Source organism: Halichoerus grypus, chromosome X, assembly GCF_964656455.1.
Source record: "Halichoerus grypus chromosome X, mHalGry1.hap1.1, whole genome shotgun sequence".
In the NCBI taxonomy this organism is placed as follows: Eukaryota; Metazoa; Chordata; class Mammalia; order Carnivora; family Phocidae; genus Halichoerus; species Halichoerus grypus.
This window is the reverse complement of record NC_135727.1, coordinates 90,350,977-90,375,632: the sequence shown is the minus strand read 5'-3', so window position 1 is coordinate 90,375,632 and position 24,656 is coordinate 90,350,977. Positions and strand designations below refer to the sequence as shown.

The window sequence follows — 24,656 nt, the reverse complement described above, 5'->3', positions numbered from 1 at the left end:
GAGCTCCGCCGCCCTCGAGAAAGCGTGTGCGCACGCGCTCCCAGCTGGTTAGCTCCTGGCGCTCCGAGGGCAGGAAAATCGAAGATCCAAACCGGCGCCTGCGCACTAGGTCTCCGCCGCTGCTGTGGTCTCGCGCCCCGCCCCCCGTCCCCCCACCTCCCCCCAGGCTCGCGCTCAGCGGCGGCTGTGTCGGTGCCGCCGGGAGCGGACGGACCCAAGGTGAGGGTGGGGGGGCCGGGGTCCACCGGCCGCGGCCGAGCCGGCGCGCCTCTCCCACCCTCCCCGCGCCCCCCGCCCCGTCTGGCCCCCACAGCTAACAGTCGCGCGGCCGAACGCGGCCCACGGGCAGGGCGCGGAAGGGGAGTAGGCGCGAGGCCGGGGACGAGCGGGGGGCGGCGAGGGAGGGGCGCACCCACCACCCCTCCTGGCCCGCAGCGACCCCGCCTACGTCGCGGGACGAGGACCCTCGGTGAGTAACGCCCGCCGGGAGAAGAAGGGAGGAGACAGGGCGGGGTGAGGGCCCGGAAACGCCAACAGGGGATGTACCTGCGCGCGCACCCGCGACCTCTGACCCTGTGGTCTCGCTCCCGACCCCTACCTGACCTGACTACATCTTTTTTTAACCTCGAGCTCTGGCCAGTCTTGGCCCCAGGACCTCCGATCTGACCCCCGACCTAACCAGATTCTGGCCTAGCGTGATCCTCAATCCCTGTTTTGTTCCCTTAAACCCAGTCCTGACCCCAAACCCCACCCAGTTCTGTTCTTGGGATCCTTGGCCTGACCCTGTTCCATCTCTGAGGCTCATCTTGCCTTGTCCTGATCATCCCAGTTTCTGGCCTGATGCTTGACCTGTCTGTTCCCTAAACTCTTGTCCAGCCCCTGAACCCCTTCCAGTCATGTCCTGTCCCCCTGACTGCAGTCTGATCCAGGTCTGTCCTGATTCCTGACCTCTGATTTCTAAACTTTCTCCCCATCCTGTGCTATCCTCCTGGTCCCCTCCTGACTCCCCATCTCCATCCTGGCCCACCCCCTTTAGACCATCCCTCTGTTTCCTGCCCTGTCCCTGCCCCTAGCCCTGTGCTGTTTTCCCGTCTTCTCTTGTCCCATCACTGTCCTCATTCATATCCTTATTCTGTCCCAGTCTTTTCCTGTTCCTTACCTCCATCCTGAACCTGCCCTTTTCCCTCTCCCCTTCCTTGACCACCGTCTTGGCCTGTCCCTCATCATGTCTTCTGACTACTGTTCTATACTGACCCTGCCCTGCTCTTTTGTTCCTTGCTGCGCCCTACTTTTCTCTGACCCTTGTCCGGAACCTCACTCTATCCCATCCCCTGGCTGGTGTCCTTGCCTCCATCCTGTGATCACACTGATTCTGTCTTGCCCCCTACACTCCTTCTTGTTATCTTCCTTCATCCCTTCCCAACCTCAGGCCCTCGTTCTACTCCTTACCACGCCCCTCCACCCTGTTCAGATCTCCCTTTTCCTAACACCCACTTTCCGTCTCCTCTCAGCCCAGAAGAACTGGGGTCCTGTTATACCCTGCCCCTGAACTTGGAGGTTCCACTGTTCCCATGATCTCAAGTTCATCCCAAATGCTTCTCTTAGCACGAACAAGAGCAAACAGCCTTGTGGGCCCTATATGGCTAAAGGGGTTTTCGTATGTGACGTCCTTCACCTCCACCCAGTGATCTCGCGCAGAGCTTGCATTTGTCTCCCTGCCCCAGGAGGGCATGGAACTGTTCCTACATCCCCCACCCTCCCCAAGTGTGAAAGAACACCCTAAATTATTCAGTGAATCTCTGGGAGTCTGTGAGGTCTGGATCATGTTTCCAGCCTGGCTAGGTTGGGGGCTGCCCCATGTCGAGGTGGGGGGTGTGGTGAGCAAACATGTAGGGGTGGGGGACTCAGGAGTATGTGTGACTCTTCCGTGTCATGTTACCCCCATCTCCTAGTCCTGATCCTGGGTGTGCATGATTTCTGCTTTCCTGGCCTGAAAAAGTCCATTCCAGGCCAGAGGCTTCAGGGCTTGGTAGGGGTGGGATGGGGGTGGGGGGGGTTCTATCCCCCTTCTCTCAGCTGTAAGCAGTACAAATTTCGGTGCTAAGTCCATCCCACCTCTGGGGGGCAGGTGTGTTTGTGTTTGTGTGTGTGTGGAGGGGGTGTGTGTGTGTCACTGGGTGTTAGAATCAGTCCTATCCAGTAGTGACAATAACAGCAAGAACAATACAGGGTTCTGTCACTGAATCTCCTTGATTCTGAGGACAGGCAGGGAGAATTTGGATAGCGAGAAGGTAACGTGTTATTCAGTTGTGTTTTGTTCCTGCATTTGTCATAGAGAGTAATGAGAGCTCAAATAACGAGATACTAGACCCATCTCTTTTTTTTATTTAATTTATTTTTTAAGATTTTATTTATTTATTTGACAGAGAGAGAGAGACAGCGAGAGAGGGAACACAAGCAGGGGGAGTGGGAGAGGGAGAAGCGGGCTCTCCGCGGAGCAGGGAGCCCGATGCGGGGCTCGATTCCAGGACCCTGGGATCAGGACCCGAGCCGAAGGCAGACGCTTAACGACTGAGCCGCCCAGGCGCCCCACTAGACCCATCTCTTATCTGAAACATTTATCCAAACCTTTTTTTTTTTTTAAGTAGGCTCCACGCCCAGCGTGGAGCCCAACTCAGGGCTTGAACTCATGACCCTGAGATCAAGACCTGAGCTGAGATCAGAGTCAGATGCTTAACCGACTGAGCCACCCAGGTGCCACTATCCAAACCTATTAATAACAACACAAGCGTTCTTCCTTGTCCCAATGTCTGTTTGGCACCTGACTTCTGAGAGGGAGAGCTCGGATAATTCAGGCAGTGAAAGATACCAAGTTATCTGAAGGGTTTTTTGCTTTTGCGTTTTACATAGTGAGTGGGGAGGGTTCAGATAATGAGGGATAACTGCTCCAGCTAAAAAATATATTCAAATCAATTCATTTCCCTGAGCTCCAGCGGCAGGAGTTGGGATAGTAAGAGGACTGTGTTGTGTGAATGTATTTGGTTCCTGCATTTTGCCTGGTGAGTAAGGGAAGCTCAGAGAGTACGGGACACCAGTTCTATCTCAAAGGTGTATCCAGATCCATTCAGTTCCTGTATGTGGATAGTGAGTGTTTGGAGAATTTATCTGAATAGGTTTGGTTCCTGCATTTTTGATGTTGAGTAGCGAGAGGTCTGATAATTATGGAAAACAGCTCTGTTTCGAATACGTCTGGTTTGATAGTTAGGGAGGGTTCGGTGTCTGTGGCGAGGAGGGAGGCTTCGGAGGCTGAAGGACACCAGCTCTGTCTCAGCAGTGCATCTGAACACATTTAGTTCCTGATTTTGAATAGTGAGAGTTGGGACAAGTTTATTGGCTGGAAAACAGCTCTGTTTCAGATTTATCAGGTGAAGCTGAAGGATACCAGCTCTGTCTCAAAAAAAAAAAAAAAAATACACACACACACTTGATTCCTGAGTTTGGATTGGGAGGAATGTTGTCATTATGACAGCCAATACCTATCCAGCAGTTACCAAGGGCCAGTGACCGTGCTAGGCACGCTGTGAGTGTCATAACTCACGTCATGCTCGCAACAGTCCTGTGAAGTACATCCTGTTGTCATCACCCCCATTTTACAGATGAAGACGCTGAGGCAAAGAGAGGATAAGTGACTTGTCGGGGCAGCCGTCAGTGGCAGGGCGGGGTTGGATCCCAGAGCCGCGGCTGGCTACCCCTACAGGAGGCCGTGTGGGGCTCAGGGCCCAGCTGGGGTGGGGCCTAGAGGTTGGCCATCTTGCAGGCCGACGACGTGTGCGGGTGATTCTGCCCCACCTGTCTGCTTGGCCCTGCTCTCCCCTCCTTACTCCTGCCCCAGCCCACCTCTGCACGGGCTTACTATTGTTGTTATTGCCCGTCATTAATGACGTGGTGTGAGTTTCCTTGTACTTTGAAATGCCTTCCAAAGCGACTGTGGCCTCTGTCGGCCCTGTAACCGCTGTTTACCCATTTTACAGATGAGGAAAGCCAAGCCTTGATACTCAGTCTGCATTGCCAGCCAGAGATGCCCTCGGCCCTCTCAGCTCTGGTTTCATAAGTGTTCCTCTTCCCAGCATTCTTGCTGTCCCACAAGAGGCGGGAGAGGCCACGGCTGAGGGGACACTCCCCATTGACACCCAGCCACCCACCTTATGGCCGCTGCCTTCACCAGCCCTAGGCAGTGAAGGGGGGAGAAGGCGGTGGGTGAAAAGAGCCTTTGTGTCCCATGCCAGAAATCTCACCCCCGGGAAGAGAGGTGGGCAGGGTGGTGGGAGGCCTTGGTGGCACGCATAGACATATATGGGGCAGGGCACTGCTGATACAGGGCTCCCCTCCACGCTTGGCCCCCCCGCTGAGTGGGGAGGGAGCTTTCCTCACTCTGCTCTTTCACGTCACAGCTTGGGCTGCTGCGGGGGCCCGGGTTGGGCTTGGGCCCTGAGGTCACAGAGCAGATGGTCCCAAATGGAGCACAGGATGTGTGGTATGTGCCGGGGCAGGCCAGAGCCCTCAATTTCCTTGACTCTGGCCAGGAGTGCCCAAGGGGGAGGAGTGGGGCAGAGCCAGCCTGGAGTGAAGAAGCATGAGCCCCCTCCCCGCTCCTCCTCCCTTGCAGGAGTAGCCTCTGTCCGCCTCCAGCCCAGGACCCGGCCCCCCGAGTTCTGAGTCCACCTGCTCTTAGGCCTCTGTGATCAGAATCAGGCCTCTTCACCTCTCCAAGCCCCAGCTTCCACATCTATGAGCTGGCTATGAAGAGCTGGGTCTGCGTCATCCTCCCAGGTTTGTAGGGACCAGGAGGGGTGAAAACATGCGTGTTTTGTCAGTTTGCTGGGATGATTTCCTCTGGAGGTGCAGAAGGTAGTAGGGTCTGGAAGCCCCGGTCTTGCCTTGGAGAAGCTGACCTCCTCTGTCCCCAGTTTGGGAAACTGTTACCTCAGTGAGGGTGGCAGTCCTCCCAAGACCTTCTCCCACCCGTGCCTTGTCCTGGGAGGGAAGGGTAGGGGCCTCAGGCATGTGATGCTTGCTGCCAAAAGACACACACCCGATTTACACCCGCGTGCCTAACTCGTCCCCAGAACTCCATCCCCAGCTCCCAGGTAATACCCTTGGGTGGGCAGGGTCTCGTGGGCACCCGGGTAGGACCGGAGGCAGCCCCACTCCCACAACCCTTAGCCCTTCTTCCTTAGTTCTCTACTAGGTGACTGGGGTGAGCGGGGACGTCTGGGCTCTTTTCTTGGCCATGCTGGACACCCTGAAGGGTCCCGGCCCTGAGATTGTCCCTAAGGGTGTCCTGAGCCCTGGTGACAGGCAGGCAAGGGTTAAGAGGTATGGGCCGGCCCAGTCCCTGGCCAGGTAGGCTGGGCTATTGCCTAGTGGGAGGCGGCCTAGGCGTCCGCCCCTGTGCTCGCTGCTCGCTGCCACCACCAGCTGGAACAGGGCCTGGCTGGGACAGCTGTTTTTTGAGGTACCTGAGGCCACCCCACAGCACCTCTCTGGCGTTGGTGAGCACCTGGGAACAGGGGGCCCAGGGGCAGGGTGGGGGGAGAAGGGTGTAGGGTGTACTACGGCTTCCCATGGGAGAAAGCCAGGTCTGTGCGAGGGGCGCAGTGAAGGAGGAGGGCCTGAGCAGAGGAGCGAAGCCCAAAATGTCCAATTTCCTCTCCTGGCATGAAGCCGATTCCTTGCCAGATATGAACGAGAAGAAGGGATGGGGTAGAAGAGAAGCCAGAGTCCCCCTTCTCCACGGTCCCCCCTTCCTCCCCCTGGGGAGTAGCCTCTGCCTTCCTGCAGCCTGGGGCCTCGCCCCTGGGGAAAGCCTGGACCTGGCTGTTGAGAAACTGCTTGCCGACACCAGCCTGCCTCCATCTGTTCGCCCAGAGTGGGGGGCAGTCCCGGGCACTGGGAGTTTGTATTTGCCCCAATAGCGGCAAGATCGGGGAATGGGGGGTCCCACTGAGGGTGGTAGGGCGCCACCCAGGTGAGGCGTCTAGGTTGTAAACAGTCATTACAGCCAGGAATTTCTTTCTCAGTTGTGCTGTCAGAAAGGCAGACCTGAAAAACCTGCTGGGCCCGCCTCTGGGTGTGTGGGGGGGTCCCCTCTGCAGCTCTCCTGCTGCGGCCCGTCCCGCGACAGGACTCAGGGGCTGGGGGAGGTAGTTAGGGAAGGGGACTGCTGGGATCCCCCTTCTCTCCATCTCCAGGTGGGGATGGGGCAGTTCTGGACCCTAAGGCGAAGGTGCAGAGGGCAGGCAAGCGGAGGCAGGGGTTTGGGAGCTGGGTGTGAGGGTGTGGGGCGTTGACCCTGTGTCTAGCCTACCCGGTGACCCCATGACTCAGGCCCTAGCTATGTCCCCGAGGTCAGGCTGACAGGGTGGAGTCGGGGTTCCTGTCTAGACCCCGTGTTGACTTCCAGGATGCCGTGAGCTCCCAGGGAAGGAAGGCTCAAGGCAGCCCAGCGTGGGATGTGGGACCAATCCTGGTGAATGGGCCCATCAGCGAGGCGTTGAAGTTCCTGTTGGGGTGGAGCCCTGGGAGAGTTCCTCAAGCTTAATGGGGGGCTGGAGAAGAAGGAGCTCCAGGAGCTTCGGGGCCCAGGAGGCTGAGCTGGGACCTCAAGGAAACCCTGCTGTGCTGGGCAATGTCAGGCCTTGGAGGGTGGGCATCTGCAGAGCACATGTTGCTGCCTGGGTGTGCAAAAAGGCTTTGGGGACTGACCCCTGCCACTGAGGTTGAGGACAGGGAACCCCTGTTTTCTGGGAGCCGGTAGCAGGACTGGTGGCACCATATTGGCAGCTTGGCCGCATCCCGCAACGGGTTGATGGGGAAGGGGCTCGAACCCACACCTCCTTGGCTGCCTGGGTCTTCTCCACACCTGGCTGCCACGGCAAGCTGGGGATTAGGAGGGGCAGGGGCCTCTGTGGCCTCATGAGGCCCTCCCAGTTGCCTGCTGCCCGCCCCAGGTCAGGCCAGGTGGTGGGAGGTGATGTCACCTGGCTCCCCAGCTGGGGACCAAGCAGGATGTGGGAGGGAAGGAGCAAACTCCAGAGGAGGGGACAAGGGCAGGGCTGGCAGCCAGCCAAGGCAGGCTCTGTGGTCAGCCAGGGTGTCTGGGGGCAGAGAAGGAAGTAGGAGGCAGGAGGCTTGTTATCTGCAGCTGTGGACTTTGCTGCTCACCATCCCAGCAGGGGTGACTCCCCTCTGCCCGGGACGGGACCGGGACCGACTGGGGTGGGCAGAGGGGCTGGAGGGGTCCTGGGGCCGAGTGAACACTCTCCCTATGGCACCGGGGCCGCAGGATGGAGTCGGGACAGGTAGAGACCCACAGATCTGGGCTAGATCCCTAGCCTGGCTCTCTCACTTATGCGACAGCCATTCATTGAGTGCTCACTGCTCGCTCAGAAGTGTTCTGAGTGCCAGAGATCCCATGAAAACAGGACAGGTATGTTTCTTGTCCTCGAGAATGTGCAAGGGAAGCACAGTCTCTTGCTGGACAGCAGTTGTGAGGGGACCCGGGTGGGGGCCCACCGCTGGAAGTGACACGTAAGCCCCAGCATGTAAGTGAGAACCAGGGGCTGGAGAGGTGAGGCATGGCAAGAGCACTCCAGACAGCAGCCGCAGCCTGGGCAAAGGCCCTGAGGCCTGCCGGGCCGGGAGCTTATGAGGAATTGGTGAGGTTGGAACAGCTCCACAGGGGAGGGTCAGGCCTTCTGTGCCTTACTGTCCTCATCTCGGAAATGGGGGCAATAATCACAGAACTGCCGTCAAAGGGTGGTTGGAAGATTCAGTGTGGCATGGAAGGTGACTGTTCAAGACCCAGGTGCTTCATCAGGGCCCCCCGTTGTTAGAGCTGGTTCAATCTATACCGTTAATTCTCCCTCCCTAGGCAAGACTCCTGACTGCGGCCCATGGGCCTCTGAGGAGGCGTCGTAAGTCCGCCCAGCTCCCCCACGTGCTGTGCTTCCACTCAATGGGAAGGGAGCCGAGGTACCAGGGCCCAGTGGGGCCAGACGCTGCCACAGAGGCTGAGAGGGCAGGCCAATCAGGAGGGCGGGGTCAGGGGACCCCTTACTCCCAGCTAGGCTGCGGGACGTTGGGTTGGGGCAGGGGTTGGGGGGGCGCAGGACGTGCTTCCTTAATGGCTCCTGTGCGTCCCTGCCAGGCCTTGTCCAGCGATCAGCCACGGCCTCTCGACGGCACCAGGATGGAAGTCAAAGGTCAGCTGATCAGCTCTCCCACCTTCAGTGCCTCAGGTGGGTGGCTGGTTCCCCGCTCTGCCTCTTCCCCTGCTCTGAGTCACCACCTGCCTACTTGGAAAGGGTTGGTCCTTGGCCCCACGCTGCGCCAGGATGCCCTGGCTGATCTTTGCTCAGAACTTTGCTCCCTCTGTGTCCAGCTGCCCTGTTCGGAGAGGCTGCCCCCCAGGTGAAGTCAGAGCGTTTGCGGGGACTGCTCGACCGGCAGCGAGCCCTGCAGGAGGCCCTGAGCCTGAAACTTCAGGAGCTCCGCAAAGTGTGTCTCCAGGAGGCGGTGAGGGCCTGGTCCTAAGTGTCTGGTGGGCGGGGGTGAGGAGCCAGGGCCCCTAGGCAGGCAGGTGGGGGCGGCGAGTGCTGAGCCACCTGTCTGAGCTGTACATTCCCTGTCACCCTCTAGCTCCTCAAAGCTCAACTTCGACGTCTTAGAGTCAGGAAAATCTGGCAGGGCAGGCCCCCAATTCCCTGTCAGCAATTTGAAATCCCCAAACCCTCCAACAATAGTTATTTCCAAAATCTGGCAGTAAAACCTGACCTGAACTGACAAGGGGTGAGTTACGGTTTTGACTTACCCCTCTTGGTGTGAACGTCTACACAGTCGGCCAGGAACGCTAACGCAGTTCACAGCATGCAGCCCCGGGTCCTGAGGGGAGGGTGACAGGATACGCAGCATATAGACCGCGTCGCCTTTACGAGAAATAAGAAATTCCAGGTTCCAAAGCAGGTCTCCCGACCTCCCACACCCACGGCCCCAGGGATTTGGGCCACCTGTCGGGGGGTGGGGGGGCGACCGGGGAGGGAGGAGGAGAAGCGGCAGGCGTGGGGTGCTGGGCATTACTGAGCTGCTAGTAGGACTTGCGGAGCTTCCGCCGTCATTCCTGCTTTGCGCCATTCCCCCAGCTAACCCTCGGTAGTCTCTGCCCCCGGCCCCCACCAGGAGCTGACCGGCCAGCTGCCCCCCGAGTGCCCGCTGGAGCCTGGGGAACGGCCCCAGCTGGTCCGCCGGCGGCCCCCTGCAGCCCGAGCCTACCCTGCATCGCACCCCAACCCAGCACACCGCTCCTTGTGCCCTGCTGAGGTGAACAGACGGGCTTGGGGAGCAAGGTGGGGGAGGGACAGGTACAGAGGCGGCGCTGGGGTTGCGGCCAGGGCAGGGAGAGGCCAAGGTGACAAGGAAGCGGCTGGAGGGAGGTGGGATCCGGCTCTGGGGGAGGGTGCTGGGCCCCGTCCTAAGCCTCTCACCCTCAGGCAGAGGGACGTGTCTAGTCCCTACCCGAGGCAGGCCCCACCTGCGGAACAAATGAGCTCCGCCCCAGGCCAGGCCCCGCCCCCGGGTCCCTGTGCCCGGCCGGCTCGCACATGTGGTCCCGTCCTGCCCCGTCGGGCGCGCCCCGCAGGAGCTGGCTCTCGAGGCCCTGGAGCGCGAGGTGTCCGTGCAGCAGCAGATCGCGGCCGCCGCCCGCCGCCTGGCCTTGGCCCCCGAGCTGAGCGGCGAGCAGCGCCGGCGCCGGCGCCAGGTGCAGGCAGATGCGCTGCGGAGGCTGCACGAGCTGGAAGAACAGCTGGGGGACCTCCGGGCCCGCCTCGGCCTCCCGGGGCTCCCCCCGCCACAGCCCCTGGCCCTGGCCGCGGGGGCCGTCGTCGCCGCCCAGGGAATGTGCCTGGGCACGCGCCTCGCTCAGCTCAGCCAAGGTGAGCCGCCCGCCCCGCCGCGGCCCCGGCGGAGGGGGAGCGTGGGCGTGGGCCGAGGGGCGGGGGCGGGGCGGGGAGACGGCCGGGCCGAGTGGGAGCCCGGCGGGACTGGAGGGCCCCGACCGTAAGGGCGGTCGTGACAAACTGGCTCTGTGGCAAGGGTGGGGCCCCTGGGAACTTGACCAGGTGGCCCCAGGAAAACGAGGAGCCAAGCCACGGGTGGTCTTGGATTCAGGTAAAGGTGGGTTCTTGGGAAGGAACGGGCCTGGGAGGAGACCGTCGGGGGGGCGGAAGGGGACGGCACCCAGGCCTTGCCTTGAAAGGCCCGGGTCTCCCCCTTCTCGCCTGTAGAGGACGTAGTTCTGCACTCGGAGAGCAGCTCCCTCTCGGAGTCTGGGGCCAGCCATGATAATGGTGAGGACTCCTGTCCCCCAAACCCACCCATCCTTTGATGCTCAGCCCCGCCACTCCCTCTGTAACCCCTCCTGAGCCATGCCCCGTCCTCGCATGGGGCCCCCATCTTTCTTGCTTCTCGCTGCCCAGCTCATGATGCCCAGTTCCAGCCTCGAGCCTTAGCTCCTGCCCCGCCCTCTGCCGCTGCCTGGCCCCCCCGTCCCTGCCCACAGCCCTGCCCGCAGCCCATCTGGCCCCCCCTCATTGGCTTTTCCCCCACTTTCCGCCTTCCTCCCAGAGGAGCCACGTGGCTGCTTCCCTCTGGCCGAGCGCCCCTCACCACCCAAGGCCTGGGATCAGCTGCGGGCCGTATCTGGGGGCAGCCCTGAGCGGCGAACCCCATGGAAACCACCCCCGTCAGATCTTTACGGGGATCTGAAGAGCCGGCGGAACTCTGTGGCCAGCCCCACCAGGTGAGGCTGAGCCCCTTCCCTCCCCACCGCCCCCCTCCCCGGGAGCCGGGAGGGGGATCCTGAGCCTGGGCGGGCAGGAGGGCCTGCTGGTGGGTATGGTCTCTAACTTGGGCCTGCCCGTCTCTGTCTAGCCCGACGCGCTCGCTGCCCAGGAGTGCCTCCAGTTTTGAGGGGCGAAGCGTGCCTGCCACCCCTGTCCTCACCCGGGGCGCTGGCCCCCAGCTTTGCAAGTAAGGGGACTCTGAGGGTGGGTTTGAGGACTGGAAGAAGAACTGTTAGTTCTGACTAGGAGAGCATTAGCAAAGGGTTGGGATGTGAGAGGCTGGGCTTTGAAAGGTATATTTGGCACAAGTCACTTCCTTTCTCTGAATATTGGCTCCTCATCTGTGAGATGGGCGTAATATCTGCCTCTGAAGGACGCTGTGGGCATAGTAAGTTCTGGTTAACATGTACTGAGCGCCTAACATCTGCTGGGAAGCCGTGTTCTGCACGGTATCGACCCCTGTAATTGTCCTAAGATCCCCGCCAGGTAGGTGCTGTCGTTATTCCCATTTTATGGATGAGGAGCCTGAGGCACAGAGCGGTTAAGTGACTTGGTAGTAGACCGAAGACCTGGTGTTTGAACCCAGGCTGGTTTGCTTCTAGAGTCCGTGCTTTGAACCGCTGCACCCTCCTCCTACTTCTTGAACAAATACTTGCTAAGCGCCTGCTTTTCCCAGGCTGTGAGCAGAACAAAGTCCCTCTCCTTCTGGCACTCAAATCCTGTGAACGGTGGCTGATAGTTCGGGGTGGTTCACACACACGGGGGGATGTGGGGGGAGGACAGAGAGTTCAGGAAGTTGGATTCCAGGCCCAGGGATTAGGACCCCACTGTGGAGGGGGCGGGGAGCTGTGAGACACACCCCCGCAGGGCAGGGGGCCCCAGGCGTTGGGAAGAGCCCTCTGCCGGCCCTCCTCTGTCAGTCCTTCCTCTCCAACCCTGCACACGCTTACATCTCCCTTGGCACTAACAACCCCCCCCCCTCGTTTTCCGTCCCTCTGCCCCGAGCGTGGGACAGAACCTCCGCTGCCTTGTCCGTGTGCCCCGCCTAACCCCTTGATACACCAGGTCTCTAACCCTGGGGCCCTTCCGGAGATGCGCAAGTGAGAGCTCAGGAAGAGGTGGGGTCCGGCGGGCGCCCGGCCACTCCCGTCAGCCCCACCTCTGCGTCCCCAGACCCGAAGGCCTGCACTCCCGCCAGTGGTCCGGCAGCCAGGACTCCCAGATGGGCTTCCCCCGGGCAGAGCCTGCCTCCGACCGCGCCTCCCTCTTCGCGGCCCGCACCCGTCGCAGCAACAGCTCTGAGGCCCTGCTCGTGGACCGGGCGGCCGGTGGGGGAGCTGGCTCCCCGCCTGCGCCTCTGGCTCCCCCTGCCGCTGGCCCCCCGGTCTGCAAGAGCAGCGAGGTGCTGTACGAGCGCCCCCAGCCAACCCCTGCCTTCTCCTCCCGCACAGCTGGCCCCCCAGACCCTCCCCGGGCTGCCCGGCCTAGCTCAGCTGCCCCTGCCTCCCGTGGGGCCCCCCGGCTCCCGCCCGTGTGCGGGGACTTCCTCTTGGACTATTCCCTGGACCGGGGCCTGCCCCGCAGCGGCGGTGGCGGTGGGCCAGGCTGGGGGGAGCTGCTGCCTGCAGCTGAGGTCCCAGGACCCCTCTCCCGCCGGGATGGGCTCCTCACCGTGCTCCCAGGCCCACCACCCGTGTATGCAGCTGACGGCAGCAGCCCCCTCCTCCGCAGCAAGGACCCCCACGCCCGTGCCACCCGCACCAAGCCGTGCGGCCTGCCCCTGGAGGCCGCCGAGGGGCCGGACGTGCATCCGAACCCTCTGCTGTGGATGCCCCCGCCCACCCGTATCCCCCCGGCTGGGGAGCGCATCGGCCACAAGAACCTTGCCCTGGAGGGGCTGCGGGACTGGTACATCCGCAACTCGGGACTGGCCGCCGGGCCGCAGCGGCGGCCTGTGGTCCCCCACGTGGGCCCGCAGCACCCGCCCTTCCTCCATGCCCGCTGCTATGAGGTGGGCCAGGCCCTGTACGGGGCCCCCAGCCAGGCGCCGCTCCCGCACTCGAGGAGTTTCACGGCACCCCCTGTCTCCGGCAGGTATGGGGGGGGCTTTTACTGACGGGTAGGGGTCTCTTGAGGCAGATGGCAAGCCAGTCACGGTAGCTAAAGACTCAGACCGCGAGAGAACTAGCCGCCGCCTCGGCCCGGGTCCTGGGCCCTGCCTGACCTGCATGAGTCCATGGGGTCTCGTGGAGGGGTGTCTTGGGCCCTGGCAGCGGCGGCAGTTGTCTACCAAGCTGTAGAAGAATTCCAATATTTGAACAAAACAGTGCATGTCAGCTGAAAATGAGCCTTGAAAGCAGGGTGCTGGGAGGAAGGGCCTCCCGGGGCCCTCGCCTTTCTCTTCTTCCTTTGGCCGTGCCCCCACGCTTGCGAGCCTACAGGTGCTGTCCTGTGCCTGCCTCCGCCTCTTTAACGAGCCTCTTTTCCTCTCTTTCTGTGTCTTGTCCGTCTTTTCCTCTCTTCTCTGTCTTGCTGCCCTGTCCGGATTCCTGCTCCCCCTCCTAAAGATACTACGCGGACTTCCTGTACCCCCCGGAGCTGAGCGCTCGTTTAAGTGACCTGACGCTAGAGGGGGAGCAGCCCTCCAGTTCTGACCCCCAGACCCCGGGGACGCTGGTCTGACCCCTTCTGATACGCCCCTTGTTGGCCTGGGCACGACTTTAGTCTGGGGGAGCGCACAGCTGACCTCGCTGAACCCTGGGGTGTGGTTGCTGTCAGTTCTGGGGGGTGCCGACCTGATCTTCCAAGGCCCCTGGCTCCTCGTGGACCCACAAAGGTGTCTGACACCCTGCTTCCCCTCTCACACTGTGCTGGGAACTGGGGCCCTCAGCCAGCTTAAGAGGGGCGATGGTGTAACGGGGACTCCGGGCCCCTTTCTCCATTTCTGTTTACACTTGTGATTTAGGTCTTCACTGTCTTCCCCCAACACTAGACGTTTTATAAAAGGGAAACTGTGATCTCGTCCTGGTTGGGTTCATTCCTGTCCCCACGCCCAGCCTGTTCCATTCAGGAAACCCCACCCCCCAAAATAAATGGACCATATAGGGTCTCAGGGCCCTTTTCGGGGCAGCCAGGAGACTCTGGTGTGAACAGGACCCCCCGCCACCCCCCACCAGGCCAGTTTTTGAGGAGGTGGGCTCTCTGCCCACATTTGGAAGGACTGAAGTCTGGGTAGGGGGCTTCGGTTCATTTTCCTACCCCCAGGGGCGCCCGAGGGAGCCCCAGTCCTTGTCCGCCTGTCTGTGCCCGCTGCCTGTACCCGCAGGATGAGATGGCCCAGCCCCCGCGCTATCTAGCCCGGTCAGGCAGCCGGCCGTGCGGGGGGGGGCCCGGGGGCAGAGCGGCTGGGTGTGTCACGTCCTGGGATGCTGCGGTGGTGAAGCCTGGCATCCGCTCGATGCCAGTAAAATCCTCAGGTGACCGCTGGCCAAAAGCTGCGTCACGTCTTCCTTGGCTTGCTTTCCACCCACCACTTTTTAAAACAAATCTACACAAGCTGTGTTTTCTATGATACCTATCTGTGACTTTCTGGAGCTGGGGGTCCCCCTACCTCCTTTACCTGGTGTTAAACTTTTCTTTTTCTACCAATGGATCTGGGCCCAAGACACTACCCACACTGGAAGGGGATTTCTATAATAAATGTGTAAACCGAACCCACGTGTCACTCCTCTTGTCTGCCTGGCCTTGGGGGCCCACACCTGCAGTTAGGACCAGGTAACAGATTTTCATGATGCCAGATTATAGAAAACACACACTGGAAACAGCGTGTGATAATGGCGTCCGCTTGGGCTTTACTTGCTGGCATGCGGGGCGACAGTTCCGCTGTCTGCGCTCAGATCCCTCCTGGCCCCGAACGGGAGCCCTCGGTGATAAAAGCGATGGCCAACGCTCCGCGCTTTATGGCCTCGTGTTCGCGCTGCTCCAGGGGAACCCCCTGCTTCGAGGACGGGACCGAGAGCTCCCCCCGCCCTTCAGGCAACATACTTGACAGCGACCTAGGCAGAGAGAGTCCAGCAGAACTGAAAAGCAGAAGGCCACTTCTGGCCACTGAAATGCACGGACCTGACCCCGAAGCCCACGTCGGCTTGAGCGATGCAACAGCCTTTATTGTTGCGGTAACACTGATTACACATGCCCCATTCCGGGTCAGGGCTACCCCCACCCCATCCCACCCCTTGGTCCTCATCACTGTGGAACTTTGGAGAGGGGGCAGAATCCCTAAGCAGAGCTGGAGAGAGGCAAGTGGGACTGGTGTTTGGGTCACCCGGAACCACGCGTTCAACAGGGTCAGGATGCCTGAATCCTCTGTCCTGATGGGGGCTGGGAACATTGGGACCCGGGTTCAAGATTTGGCAATGCCCTGACTTGGTTTCAAAGCTGGGGTAGGGTCTGGAAAAGCCTTATTAGTCCCAGGTTCAAGAGAATGCCTTGGTCCCAGATCCCAGCTTTGGGGCTGAGCATGGGAGATGGGTGGGTCCCAGATTGGGGGTGGGGGAGTATCTCTGGGTCCAGAGTTTGAGGTTGGCCACAGATGCCCTGGGCTCCAAGCCCCAAGTTCAGGGCTGGGGAAGAGTGGTCCCCTAGGTAACGGGGGGCTGGGTAGGAGGGATATCCCAATTTTGGACCTGGGGTGGGGAGGGTCGCAGATGTCCTCTGGTTTTTGAACTGGACGGGGCCCTCTATTTCAAGGGCTGGGAAAGGGCTCTGGATCCCGGTATACAGGGCCAGGGTGGGGGTGGCATTCTCCAGGTCTTGGATACAGATCCCAGACCCCTAGGATCCAGCCTCCTGCTCTTGTCCCAGCGCTTCCAGTAGCAGCCCCATTGGCGTCCGCTTGAGACCAATACTCTCAATCTTGTTCTCGATCTTGTTCTTGAGGTTTCGCAGGCGCAGCGAGGCGTGCACCAGAATCACTGTGGGCAGTGCCGAGAGGAGTGGGGTCAGTGGGCTGAGACCTCAGTGTTTAGCCAATGGGGGCCCACAGAGGGGAACTGGAGCACGGGCAGGCCGGCAGAGTGGTCAGTGGTCAGGATGCCTGCGATCTGAAAGCGTGGCCGAGTAAGGAGCCTTGCGACAGGGGCGGGGCAGGGAGGGCGCAGGGTAACAGGGACGTGGCCGGCGGAAGACACTGAGCACCAGGAGCGCGGCCTGAAAGGGCGCTAGTAAGAGGGGCGTTCCCAGAAGAGGGGAGGCAACGCGCGGGAAGGCGCTCGGGGAAGGCGACGCGTCCCAGCCCCCTCTTAGGGCAGGGCCGGCCTGCCGCTGTGCGCAGGCGCCGGCCGTTGCTCGGGCTATGGCCGGGTAGCGGGTACTCACGAAGCACGGGCCCGGCGACGCTCAGCAGGAAGGTGCAAGCGCCGCCCACGGCCCAGAGAACCAGCAGGCCGACGGCGAGCACTGCGGCCAGGCAGGCGGCGGGGTGGCTGCGGCGGCAGCGGCGCACGGCTGCTTGAGTCTCAGCCGCCCACACCAGCGCGCCAAGGGCCACCGTCACCACCAGCGCGCTTAGGAGGGTGTGCAGCGGGCGCACGTACCTGCGAGGACAACGGAACTGAGCTAGCCCGGCCGACGGCGAGAAGGCTGCCCAGCCTCCAAGCCTCCCCGTCCACCCAGTCCCGGGCTCCAAGAGCCCTGGCTCCCCCCTCTCAGGGCCCCCCAGCGCGGCAAAAAACTCCTGCCAGTCCTCTCGCCCCACGGGTCCACCCTCCAGGGCTCCCGACTCCCAGGAGCCCTGGGGGCCCTCATTTCCTTTTCGTCGATCCTACAGTCCCATCTTCCTTAGCTCTCCCGTTTCAGGCCCTCTCATCCCGCTAGGCCTAAGCCTCCAGGCTCCCAGCCCTTGCCAGCTCTTTTCTTCCAGCCCTATCCCCCGCGGGGCCCCTCTCTAACCCCTCTCCAAACCCCCCTAGACTCCACCGACCCCGCCCCCAAATCCACCCTTTGAGCCCAACCCTGTAGATTCCTCTTCCAGGCCTTCTGTCTCCAGACATTTCCCTCTCCGCGGGCCCAGAGTCTTTACAAGACCCCTTCCAGGCTTCCTCCCCTTCAAGTCCCCCAGCCAGGTTCCCACTCCCTATAGATCTCTCCCTCCATCATTGCTAGAACCCCTTCCACGTTTTCAGTACCACTCTTAACTTCCAGCCCTGCCCAAGTCCCTCCAGGTTCTCCATCCTTCTCTGGTCTCAGGCCTTCCACCTCTGGGTCCTCCCTCTTGGTTCAAGTTCCCCAAGAGGTACTTGCTCCTGGAACGTTCCAATCACAGCCAGGCTCCCCTCCACGCCCAGAGCCTCCGCGAGCCCACCCTCCCAACCCTTCAACTTCACCACATGCCTGTCCCTGTCTCTGCCCGAAGTCCTCCAAGGCCGCCTTAATCGGGCCCCGTCACTCACGTCCTCCCCCTCCACCCCCACTTTCACTTTCAGGCCCTCCTTATCTTCAGGTCCACCTCCTTACCCAGCTTCCCCTCCAGCCCCACATTCTCCATCCTCAGGCCGTATCCCACCCAAGGCACTCCTTATAACCGTGTTCGACTTCCTTCAAGTCTCCCCTCCCATGCCCTGGAGGTTTTCCATCTCTAATGAACTCGCCCCCTTGCAGCCTTGCATCCCCCTCCCGTTCCTCAAAACCCCACGGGTCCACCCTCCCTGCCCCGCAGGCGTCCCTGGCCAACCGGCGTCTCCCTCCCTCCCTCACCCAGCCAGAGCGAGACTGAAGCCGAAGCACAGAAGGTAGTTGGTTTGGTAGTAGAGGAGGTTGTTGATGACGCGGTGGCACCATCGCTGCGGGTCGCACGGATCCGGAGCCGCCAGACGCGCCGACCCCAGAACGAAGTCATCCAGGGCGCGTAGCGGTGGCAGCCGCACCTCCGACATCCTGCCGGTCGTTGTAGCTGGACCAGCCAGAAGAGCGGCCGGACTACAACCCCCGTTGTACCCCGCGCCACCGCGAGGGACACCGGGAAATGGAGTCTAGGTCCAACGGCTGCTATCTCAACCACCCAGGCGGACTACGCAGTAGCAATGCACGTGACCGGAAATGCCAGCAACACGCCGGAACTGTAAGGCAGCAGGGGCTGCCGGGAAATCAAGTCGCCGCCGCCGGGCGAGGCGCTCCCACCCATCCCCAGCTGGGGGCGCCCAAGGGGCTGTTCTGAGCCGTGCTGGTGGCTCAAGTACACAGTGGTCCGACATCCTAGGACACGCACACACACACATTCTGGGACATACAGATAGGGACTGTCAGAAGGACTCGGGCAGGATCCCACTTCCTTCCAAGTCAGGGTCCAAGAGGGCCACACCTACTCGGAAACTCCCGCAGGGCCTTTTCAGCGGCATCTCCTCCGGGCCCCACCCGTGCCCCCCCAGGTCCAGCTCCAGAAACACTATCAAGGGCCTTTTATTCATATTCACATTAGAGAGGTCTCTTCCTGGGAAGGTTTTTTAATCCCCACAGGCTGAATTAGGGCACTCCCTCTAGGTCGCTAGCAGTCTTCAGGCTGGGAGTCCCAGGGGGTCTCCTCCCTCCCTGGGTTCCTGGCCTGGCCCTGCAGGCACACAGTCACCAAGAAGTGTTTGGGGACAAGTGAGCTGCTGCGGCACTGCGCTGCTGCAGGCCAGGTGGGCACCGGCCCCATTAATGCTCGCTGCCTGGTAGCTCCCACCGCACTCCTGACCCCCGGAAGGCTTTGCCGTCTACCGCTGCAGGTCCCTCGCACAACCCGCAGTGTCCTTAAAAGTCATCGTCGTCACAGATATCAAGGTACACATCGAAAGCCTCTCTGTTGCAGTTTCCATCAGGAGTGAAGACGTATTTGTGGAAGGTCCCATCTACACAGATGGCTGCAAGAAGGGGGAGGGCAGGTAAAAGGTTAAAAGCTGCCGAAGCCAGGGGCCCTGGGTGGCTCAGTTGGTTAAGCGACTGCCTTCGGCTCAGGTCATGATCCTGGAGTCCCGGGATCGAGTCCCGCATCGGGCTCCCTGCTCGGCAGGGAGCCTGCTTCTCCCTCTGACCCTCCCCCCTCTCATGTGCTCTCTCTCTCTCTCATTCTGTCTCAAATAAATAAATAAAATCTTAAAAAAAAAAAAAAAAAAAAAGCTGCCGAAGCCAGCCACTCCAATCCTCTCCTCGCCGGTGTCCCATGGCCTAGGGTCTACGTCTAGGCCTTTGTCCCCAGGCCTTCCCTCCGGCGATGGAGTTGAGCCGCCCACTCTCTCTCTCAGGCTTCCCAGGCCCTACAGTTCCGGCAGGTCCAAACTGCGGACTTTCCCACGCAGCACCCCCAGGCAAGAGCTACTCCCACTCACCAATGACGGAGTTGACGTTCTTGGACGTATTGCGACCGAAGGCGCAGATGCAGGCTGACTCGGCAGGCACGGTGAAGCTCGCCAGGCTCCACTGAGAGTCCACGTACTGCCCAATCATAGGCCCCACCTTGCCCACGCGAGCCAGCCTGCAGGCAGCACTGGCTGAGCCCAGGTGGGGGACACGGGCAGGGGTGGGGGCAGGGCCGGGCCGGGCAGGGGGTACTCACGCGGAGCGGCGGTTGAGACGGGTGTCCTTTAGAGCGAAGATATGGACCGTGCCCTTATCACTGGAAGCGCAGAGGAACGAGGAGTCGTGGCTGAAGTTGATGCTGGAAGACACAGCGGCAGTGACGCCCACAGGCCAGGTGGCAGGGGGTCACCAGCCCACCGCACACGCCCTCCTCCGCTCACCAGTACAGGGTGGCAGGGTCAGTGCCTCGGCGCAACTCCACCAGTTTCTCCTTGGACTGTGTGTCAAAAAGGCGAATCAGGGTGCCTTTCTGGGAGGCGGAGGCCACCACCGTGCCCGGCTGGTTCAGGGACACACAGGCCACGTCGCTCTGATGGGCGTTGATGGTGAATGGGGCGGATGAGGTGCCAGGCTTGGTGCTCGCCAGGTCCTGCAGTTGAAGGGGCAGTTTGGGCAGGCAGAGGCCAAGGGCCCGCAAAGGCAGCCCGCCCGCCCACCCTTGCTCACGGGACAGCTCACCACAAGCTGCAGGCTCCCACACTTGTGTCCCGGGAACACCAGCAGCTGTTTCTCCAGGCTGGGGCAGAGGTCACAAAGCCCTAGGGTGTGAGGACAAAGTGCCGGGGGAGGGGGGAGGCTGGTGAAGGGGAGGCAGGGGCCAGGCAGTGGGACGGGCAGGGCCTCCCAAGGACGGAAGCTGGGTAAGGGCCCGACTTTGACCTTCCGTGATGTATGGCCCCCACGGAACCCTCAGGGGGCTTCCCGTCCGCTGCGCCCCCCCCCCCCCCCAGCAGCGAGGCAGGTTCTCCACCTCCCAACACAGCTGTGGCAGCCCCAGGAGGACCCAAGGATCCCTGGCACAGCCACCCGTGTCCTTACTGGCTGTTTCTGCCCTGCTCTCTGGGGGCACCCAGGGGTGGGGAGAGAGAACTGGCTAAGGCACGGAAAGGTGGACAGGCTGGGAATAGGAGCCTCTCTGCACAAGGACTGTCTGCCTGCCCCTTGCCCAGCTTCTCCGGGCGCCCCTTGCCTCCCCTCACTTCTGCCCCTCTGCCCCGTCCACTGCCTCCTGCCCTCACACCTGCATATCTGGGTCCTCTCACCCTTGGGGTTGTCCCGAGTGTCAAACTCGAACAGCTTTCGGGGATTGTCGGGGAAGGAGTACACGTAGATGCGGTTCCTCAGCACGATCACAATTCTGTGGGCATCATACAACGCAAGATGTCCATGAGGGGAGGGCAGGATGCCAGTCCAGGACTAACCCTCTTGCCTGCTGTGGGGACCTCCTACCTCCCCCACCCCCGTCCTCCTCAGGCTCACTTGTCATGGCGCATGCGCACAGCCAGCACTGGCTTGGTGAAGGTGAACTCCAGCACCAGCTTGTCCTTGGAGTCCTTGCCCTCCCGGGCATCGTCCCAGATCAGCACTGCTGGGCAGGTGGGTGCGTTGTCGGGGCCAAGGTTTAGGGTGAGGGGCAGCCCTGGTGATACAAGACCCACCCCTACTCCCCATGGGACCTCAACCCACTTGCTTAACCTTTTGCTAACACCAATGTGAGCTTCATCCGGCACGAGCACTTGTGGGTGTGATGCCTGAGAGAATAGGTTTCTCAGACTGTTATACTCAGTTACAGATGAAGAAACCGAGGCTCGAGGGGGTTGAGTGTTGGGCCGAGGACTTCACTGCCCATCAGCAACCAGACAGGGACTCATACCCAGGCCTGTAACTTCCCATCGGGAACTACCTCTGCCTCCAGGCTCCCGGTCCGTACCCCTAGGAGGCTTCTGAGTCCTAGACCTCTGTGACTCGCCTAGGGCCTCTCTTGCCATGTCCCAGGGGGATCAACAAACAGCCTCAGAACAAGATGGCTCCTAGGCCCAAAGCAAGAGGACACTGCGGGAGATGACTCCGAGATTGTATAACCCGTTGGTTGTGTGAATTTGGAAAAGTCCCTTAACCTCTCTGGACCTCAGTTTCTTCATCTGTAAAAATGGGGATAACAATACTTCCTGCCACGTAGTATCACCATGAGGATTAAATGAGTTAGTATGTGCAGAGTGCTTAGAACAGTAGCGGCTCACAGCAAGCGCTCCATCGGTAAGGACAAGGCACAGAGGAGGAACTCAGTAAGTGTTAAGCAAAGGCAAAACGCCCAGCTTCTCAAGCAGTAAGATCCATGCCTTCCAAGCTGGAGGCCTCACTGTGTGACTCTGAGGGGCTCTACCATCTTCATCGGCCAGTGCCTTGGGGTGCCTGGAGGAAGCCAGGATTCCGGGGACTCTGGGCCGAGGGCGGGATGGGATGAGGGCACTTACCTGAGATCTCTGAGAACTTGGGGCTGCTACCACCACCCACCAGGGCCAGCAGGTTGGAGCGGTGCAGCATTTCCACCAGGCCCATGCTGCCCACCTGCTCATGGTCTGGACAAGGACCAGGGTGTCAGTAGGGGTGGGAGCCAATGCCCAGCCCGTCCCTTCTGCCCACTGCCCCTCCCCCGCCAATGGCTCACCCAGATGCCCCTTCTCCATCAACGGCTCCACGTTGTAGATGCGCACACCAGTCTCCATGGCGCAGCAGAAGCAGCCTGGGGGATGCGGGAAATTCGGGCTGCCTCAAACGATGCCCAGTTGGAAGCTAGGGGCTTAACACCCACCTCTGGCCATTCTTTCCCTCCCTCTCTCCCATCCACAAGGGTGCAAGCCTCTCTCACTTTGGTCTTGGTTGAAACGCAGACTGGTCACTCCTCGAAGTGGCTGCTGAGTCATGGTCCAGGATTGCTTCCCTGGACACAAATGGGGGTAGAGTTGGGAAGAGTCTGGGGTTTGCCCTCCAAGTCCTAGAACTCCTGTCCCCAACTGGTTTTTTCTTCCTCCTCCTCTGCTACCTACTGCCCCCAGCAGGACTACAAAGACAACAAAAAAGAGGGATAGTTCTGGGATCTCCACTCTAAGCTCCCAAGATCCCAAAGAGCATGGCCAGGAACTTCTCCATCTTCCCACACTTGGTTGACCCCAGCTCCAGGCCTACCCTGACTTGGTTGGACTCCCCATCTCCTTCTTACTCCCTGGCCCTCACTGCATGTCAGGAAGTAATGGGATAGAGGGGACCCTAGTGACATCTATTCCCCACCCCCAGCCAATCCTGGCCCTAATGCCGCACATGGCCTGGAACCACCCCCCCCCCCACTCGCTTCTCATCTTCACACCTGGATCTAGCATCCAACTCCACCTGTCAATAAACAGGGAAAGGGGCTAGGACCCCACACCTCCCTAACCCTGGCCCTGAGACCTGCCATGGTTGGTCCACCACCCACAGGACTTTCCCTCCTCATGAGCCTTCTGAGGCTCCCAACTTATTCCACCATCTCAGAGCCTTCTCACACCTTCCCTCCTCCCAGGCTTCTCCAAACCCCTTGGGGATCCCATGCCTAGCTCCAGAGGACCCCTCCCCTCATGCCATGCTAACTTCTGCCCAACCAGGGCCAGCCTGGATGTTCCCCCAGACCCTCTTATGCCCTAAAGACCCTACATCAGATTCCCCTCTCTCTCCAAATCGCCCACCCCTGGGACATCCCCTTCCATGTGCTTTTCTGTCTCTGACTCCAACATAGACTGGCTTGAACCTACTCCCAGGAATCCCATCCCCTTTACATTCCTCCTCCAGATTCTCTATCCTCTCCCCCAAACACCCTGCCCCAGGACACCCCTTCCCCATCAAGACCTGCCCAGGACACACCTCCCGAAACCCCTACCTGGAACAACTCAACCCCACCAAGACGCCTGACCCTCTCAGATTCCTGTCCTAGAGCACCATACTCCCTTCAAACCCCCATCTCCCCAAGACCTTTGCCGAAGCACACCCCCTCCCCATCCTCCAAGAGCTCAAACCTACCTTACCCCCTTTGTACCACCTCCACTGGACCGCCTCAGTCCCCAAAGACTCATTCTTTGGACAGCCCCACCTTCCAAGACCCCTTTTTGGACCCCCATTCCAAAGACCCCTGCCACCCAAAAATCCTGCCCCCGAATGCTTCACCGCGCTCCACTTCCTCATGTCCAAGACCGCCCTCATACTCCTTCCGACCGCGGGACCCACTTAAGCTCCCTGTCCGAGACGCGCCCCCATCCACCAAGACCTCTGTTCAAGGGACCCCCTATCCCTCCCTTCCCCCAGACTCCAACCAACTCTGGTATCATGCCCCAGTTCCCCGCTGCCTGCACTGACCTGACCGCCTCGCGTTCCCGATCCCTACCCCTGCTGTCGGCGCCGCCCGCGGCCCGGTTTTCTGACCTCTCGGGCCCTGATGCCCGGCTCCGGTGTTTACATCAGGTCTCACTTCCGGGGGGAGGGAGTCTGTGACCGGAAGTGACTCATCCCGGCCGGAAAACGCGGCCGCAGCTGTGCTCACCCAGCTTCCAGGTCTTTGGAGCAACGCGAGCCATAGGTGCATCCCCAGAAGAGGCTGTGCGAGGCCCTGACTGTCTGAGGGAGCCGAGGGGGGTGGGCGAGAGAGATTTGCCGTCGCTGAGCGGAAGAGGGCCGAGCATTCCCCAGCTCGCTCCTGCTCGGAGAACGAGAGGCGTTGACTTTCTGGGCTAACAAGACTTGGGCCTCCGAGGTGGGCTAGAGTGGCCTTTCTTGTTGGAAATACTAGTCCTCCCAGATTTCTAGGGGCGAGGGGGGGCGGGGCGGAGGCGGGCGCGGACCCGGAGACCTTGAAAGCTGAAACTCCCCTTGCCCAAGGGAAGCCAGCCCCTCCCCCTCCTTGCTTGGTTTTGTTTACAAAATGAAAAATGAGAGGTTTTAATGCTGAGACGTATCAATGCTTCCTGTGGGAAAAAAGCCCAATGATGTGCATACTGGAAATAGTTTTTTAATTCAATTTTTAACTTTTGAGGTAACTGGATTCCCACGCAGTTTTGACAAATAATACAGAGAAATCAGATGTACTTTTAAGGGTTTCCCCCAAAGGTAACATGTAAAATGATAGTAAAATATTACAGTCAGGGTATTGACATTGATACCGTCTACCCATGCTTTACTTTTTCTCAAGTATTGCTCTGATGCTTTTTAAAATTTCTATGAATATATAATGGATATCATTTTTTTAAAGATTTTATTTGATAGAGCACAAGCAGGGGGAGTGGCAGGCAGAGGGAGAGGGAGAAGCAGGTTCCCCACAGAGCAGGGGGAGCCCAATGT

The 24,656-nt window shown here is 60.5% G+C and overlaps 3 protein-coding genes across 19 annotated transcripts; 1 reads left to right on the top strand and 2 right to left on the bottom strand.

Moving 5' to 3' along the window:
* The first annotated feature begins 157 nt into the window (after positions 1 to 157).
* Positions 158 to 14,614, top strand: CCDC120 (coiled-coil domain containing 120). 12 transcript variants are annotated; one of them, XM_078064284.1, is made up of 14 exons: positions 162 to 469; positions 4,032 to 4,253; positions 4,452 to 4,534; positions 4,667 to 4,830; positions 7,934 to 8,034; positions 8,210 to 8,300; positions 8,444 to 8,577; positions 9,238 to 9,378; positions 9,698 to 9,992; positions 10,344 to 10,406; positions 10,684 to 10,858; positions 10,990 to 11,088; positions 12,075 to 12,995; positions 13,469 to 14,614. In XM_078064284.1, exons 6-14 carry the CDS (start codon positions 8,252 to 8,254, stop codon positions 13,581 to 13,583), a joined length of 1,992 nt encoding a protein of 663 aa, XP_077920410.1. In that variant the 5' UTR covers positions 162 to 469; positions 4,032 to 4,253; positions 4,452 to 4,534; positions 4,667 to 4,830; positions 7,934 to 8,034; positions 8,210 to 8,251; the 3' UTR covers positions 13,584 to 14,614. The 12 variants fall into 12 exon arrangements, with proteins under 12 accessions (XP_077920414.1, XP_035926649.1, XP_035926646.1 ...); XM_078064288.1 differs by lacking the exon at positions 4,032 to 4,253 and having other exon boundaries at positions 158 to 469; positions 7,934 to 7,976; positions 8,210 to 8,264; XM_036070756.2 differs by lacking the exon at positions 4,032 to 4,253 and having other exon boundaries at positions 158 to 469; positions 8,210 to 8,264.
* Positions 14,615 to 14,727: 113 nt separating this feature from the next.
* PRAF2 (PRA1 domain family member 2) lies at positions 14,728 to 18,027 on the bottom strand. Its single transcript, XM_036070767.2, has 3 exons — positions 17,655 to 18,027; positions 16,278 to 16,495; positions 14,728 to 15,874 (listed from the first exon to the last, which is right to left on the bottom strand). Exons 1-3 carry the CDS (start codon positions 17,831 to 17,833, stop codon positions 15,735 to 15,737), a joined length of 537 nt encoding a protein of 178 aa, XP_035926660.1. The 5' UTR covers positions 17,834 to 18,027; the 3' UTR covers positions 14,728 to 15,734.
* A 313-nt stretch (positions 18,028 to 18,340) lies between these two features.
* Positions 18,341 to 23,870, bottom strand: WDR45 (WD repeat domain 45). Of its 6 annotated transcripts, none has more exons than XM_036070758.2 (11): positions 23,745 to 23,870; positions 22,165 to 22,236; positions 21,964 to 22,038; positions 21,770 to 21,874; positions 20,775 to 20,883; positions 20,558 to 20,652; positions 19,974 to 20,053; positions 19,676 to 19,884; positions 19,492 to 19,593; positions 19,265 to 19,410; positions 18,341 to 18,799 (listed from the first exon to the last, which is right to left on the bottom strand). In XM_036070758.2, the coding sequence occupies exons 2-11, from the start codon at positions 22,217 to 22,219 to the stop codon at positions 18,690 to 18,692; spliced, it is 1,086 nt and encodes a 361-aa protein (XP_035926651.1). In that variant the 5' UTR covers positions 22,220 to 22,236; positions 23,745 to 23,870; the 3' UTR covers positions 18,341 to 18,689. The 6 variants fall into 6 exon arrangements, with proteins under 6 accessions (XP_035926651.1, XP_035926655.1, XP_035926657.1 ...); XM_036070762.1 differs by having other exon boundaries at positions 23,679 to 23,835; XM_036070764.2 differs by having other exon boundaries at positions 20,775 to 20,880; positions 23,679 to 23,835.
* Between the last annotated feature and the right edge of the window lie 786 nt (positions 23,871 to 24,656).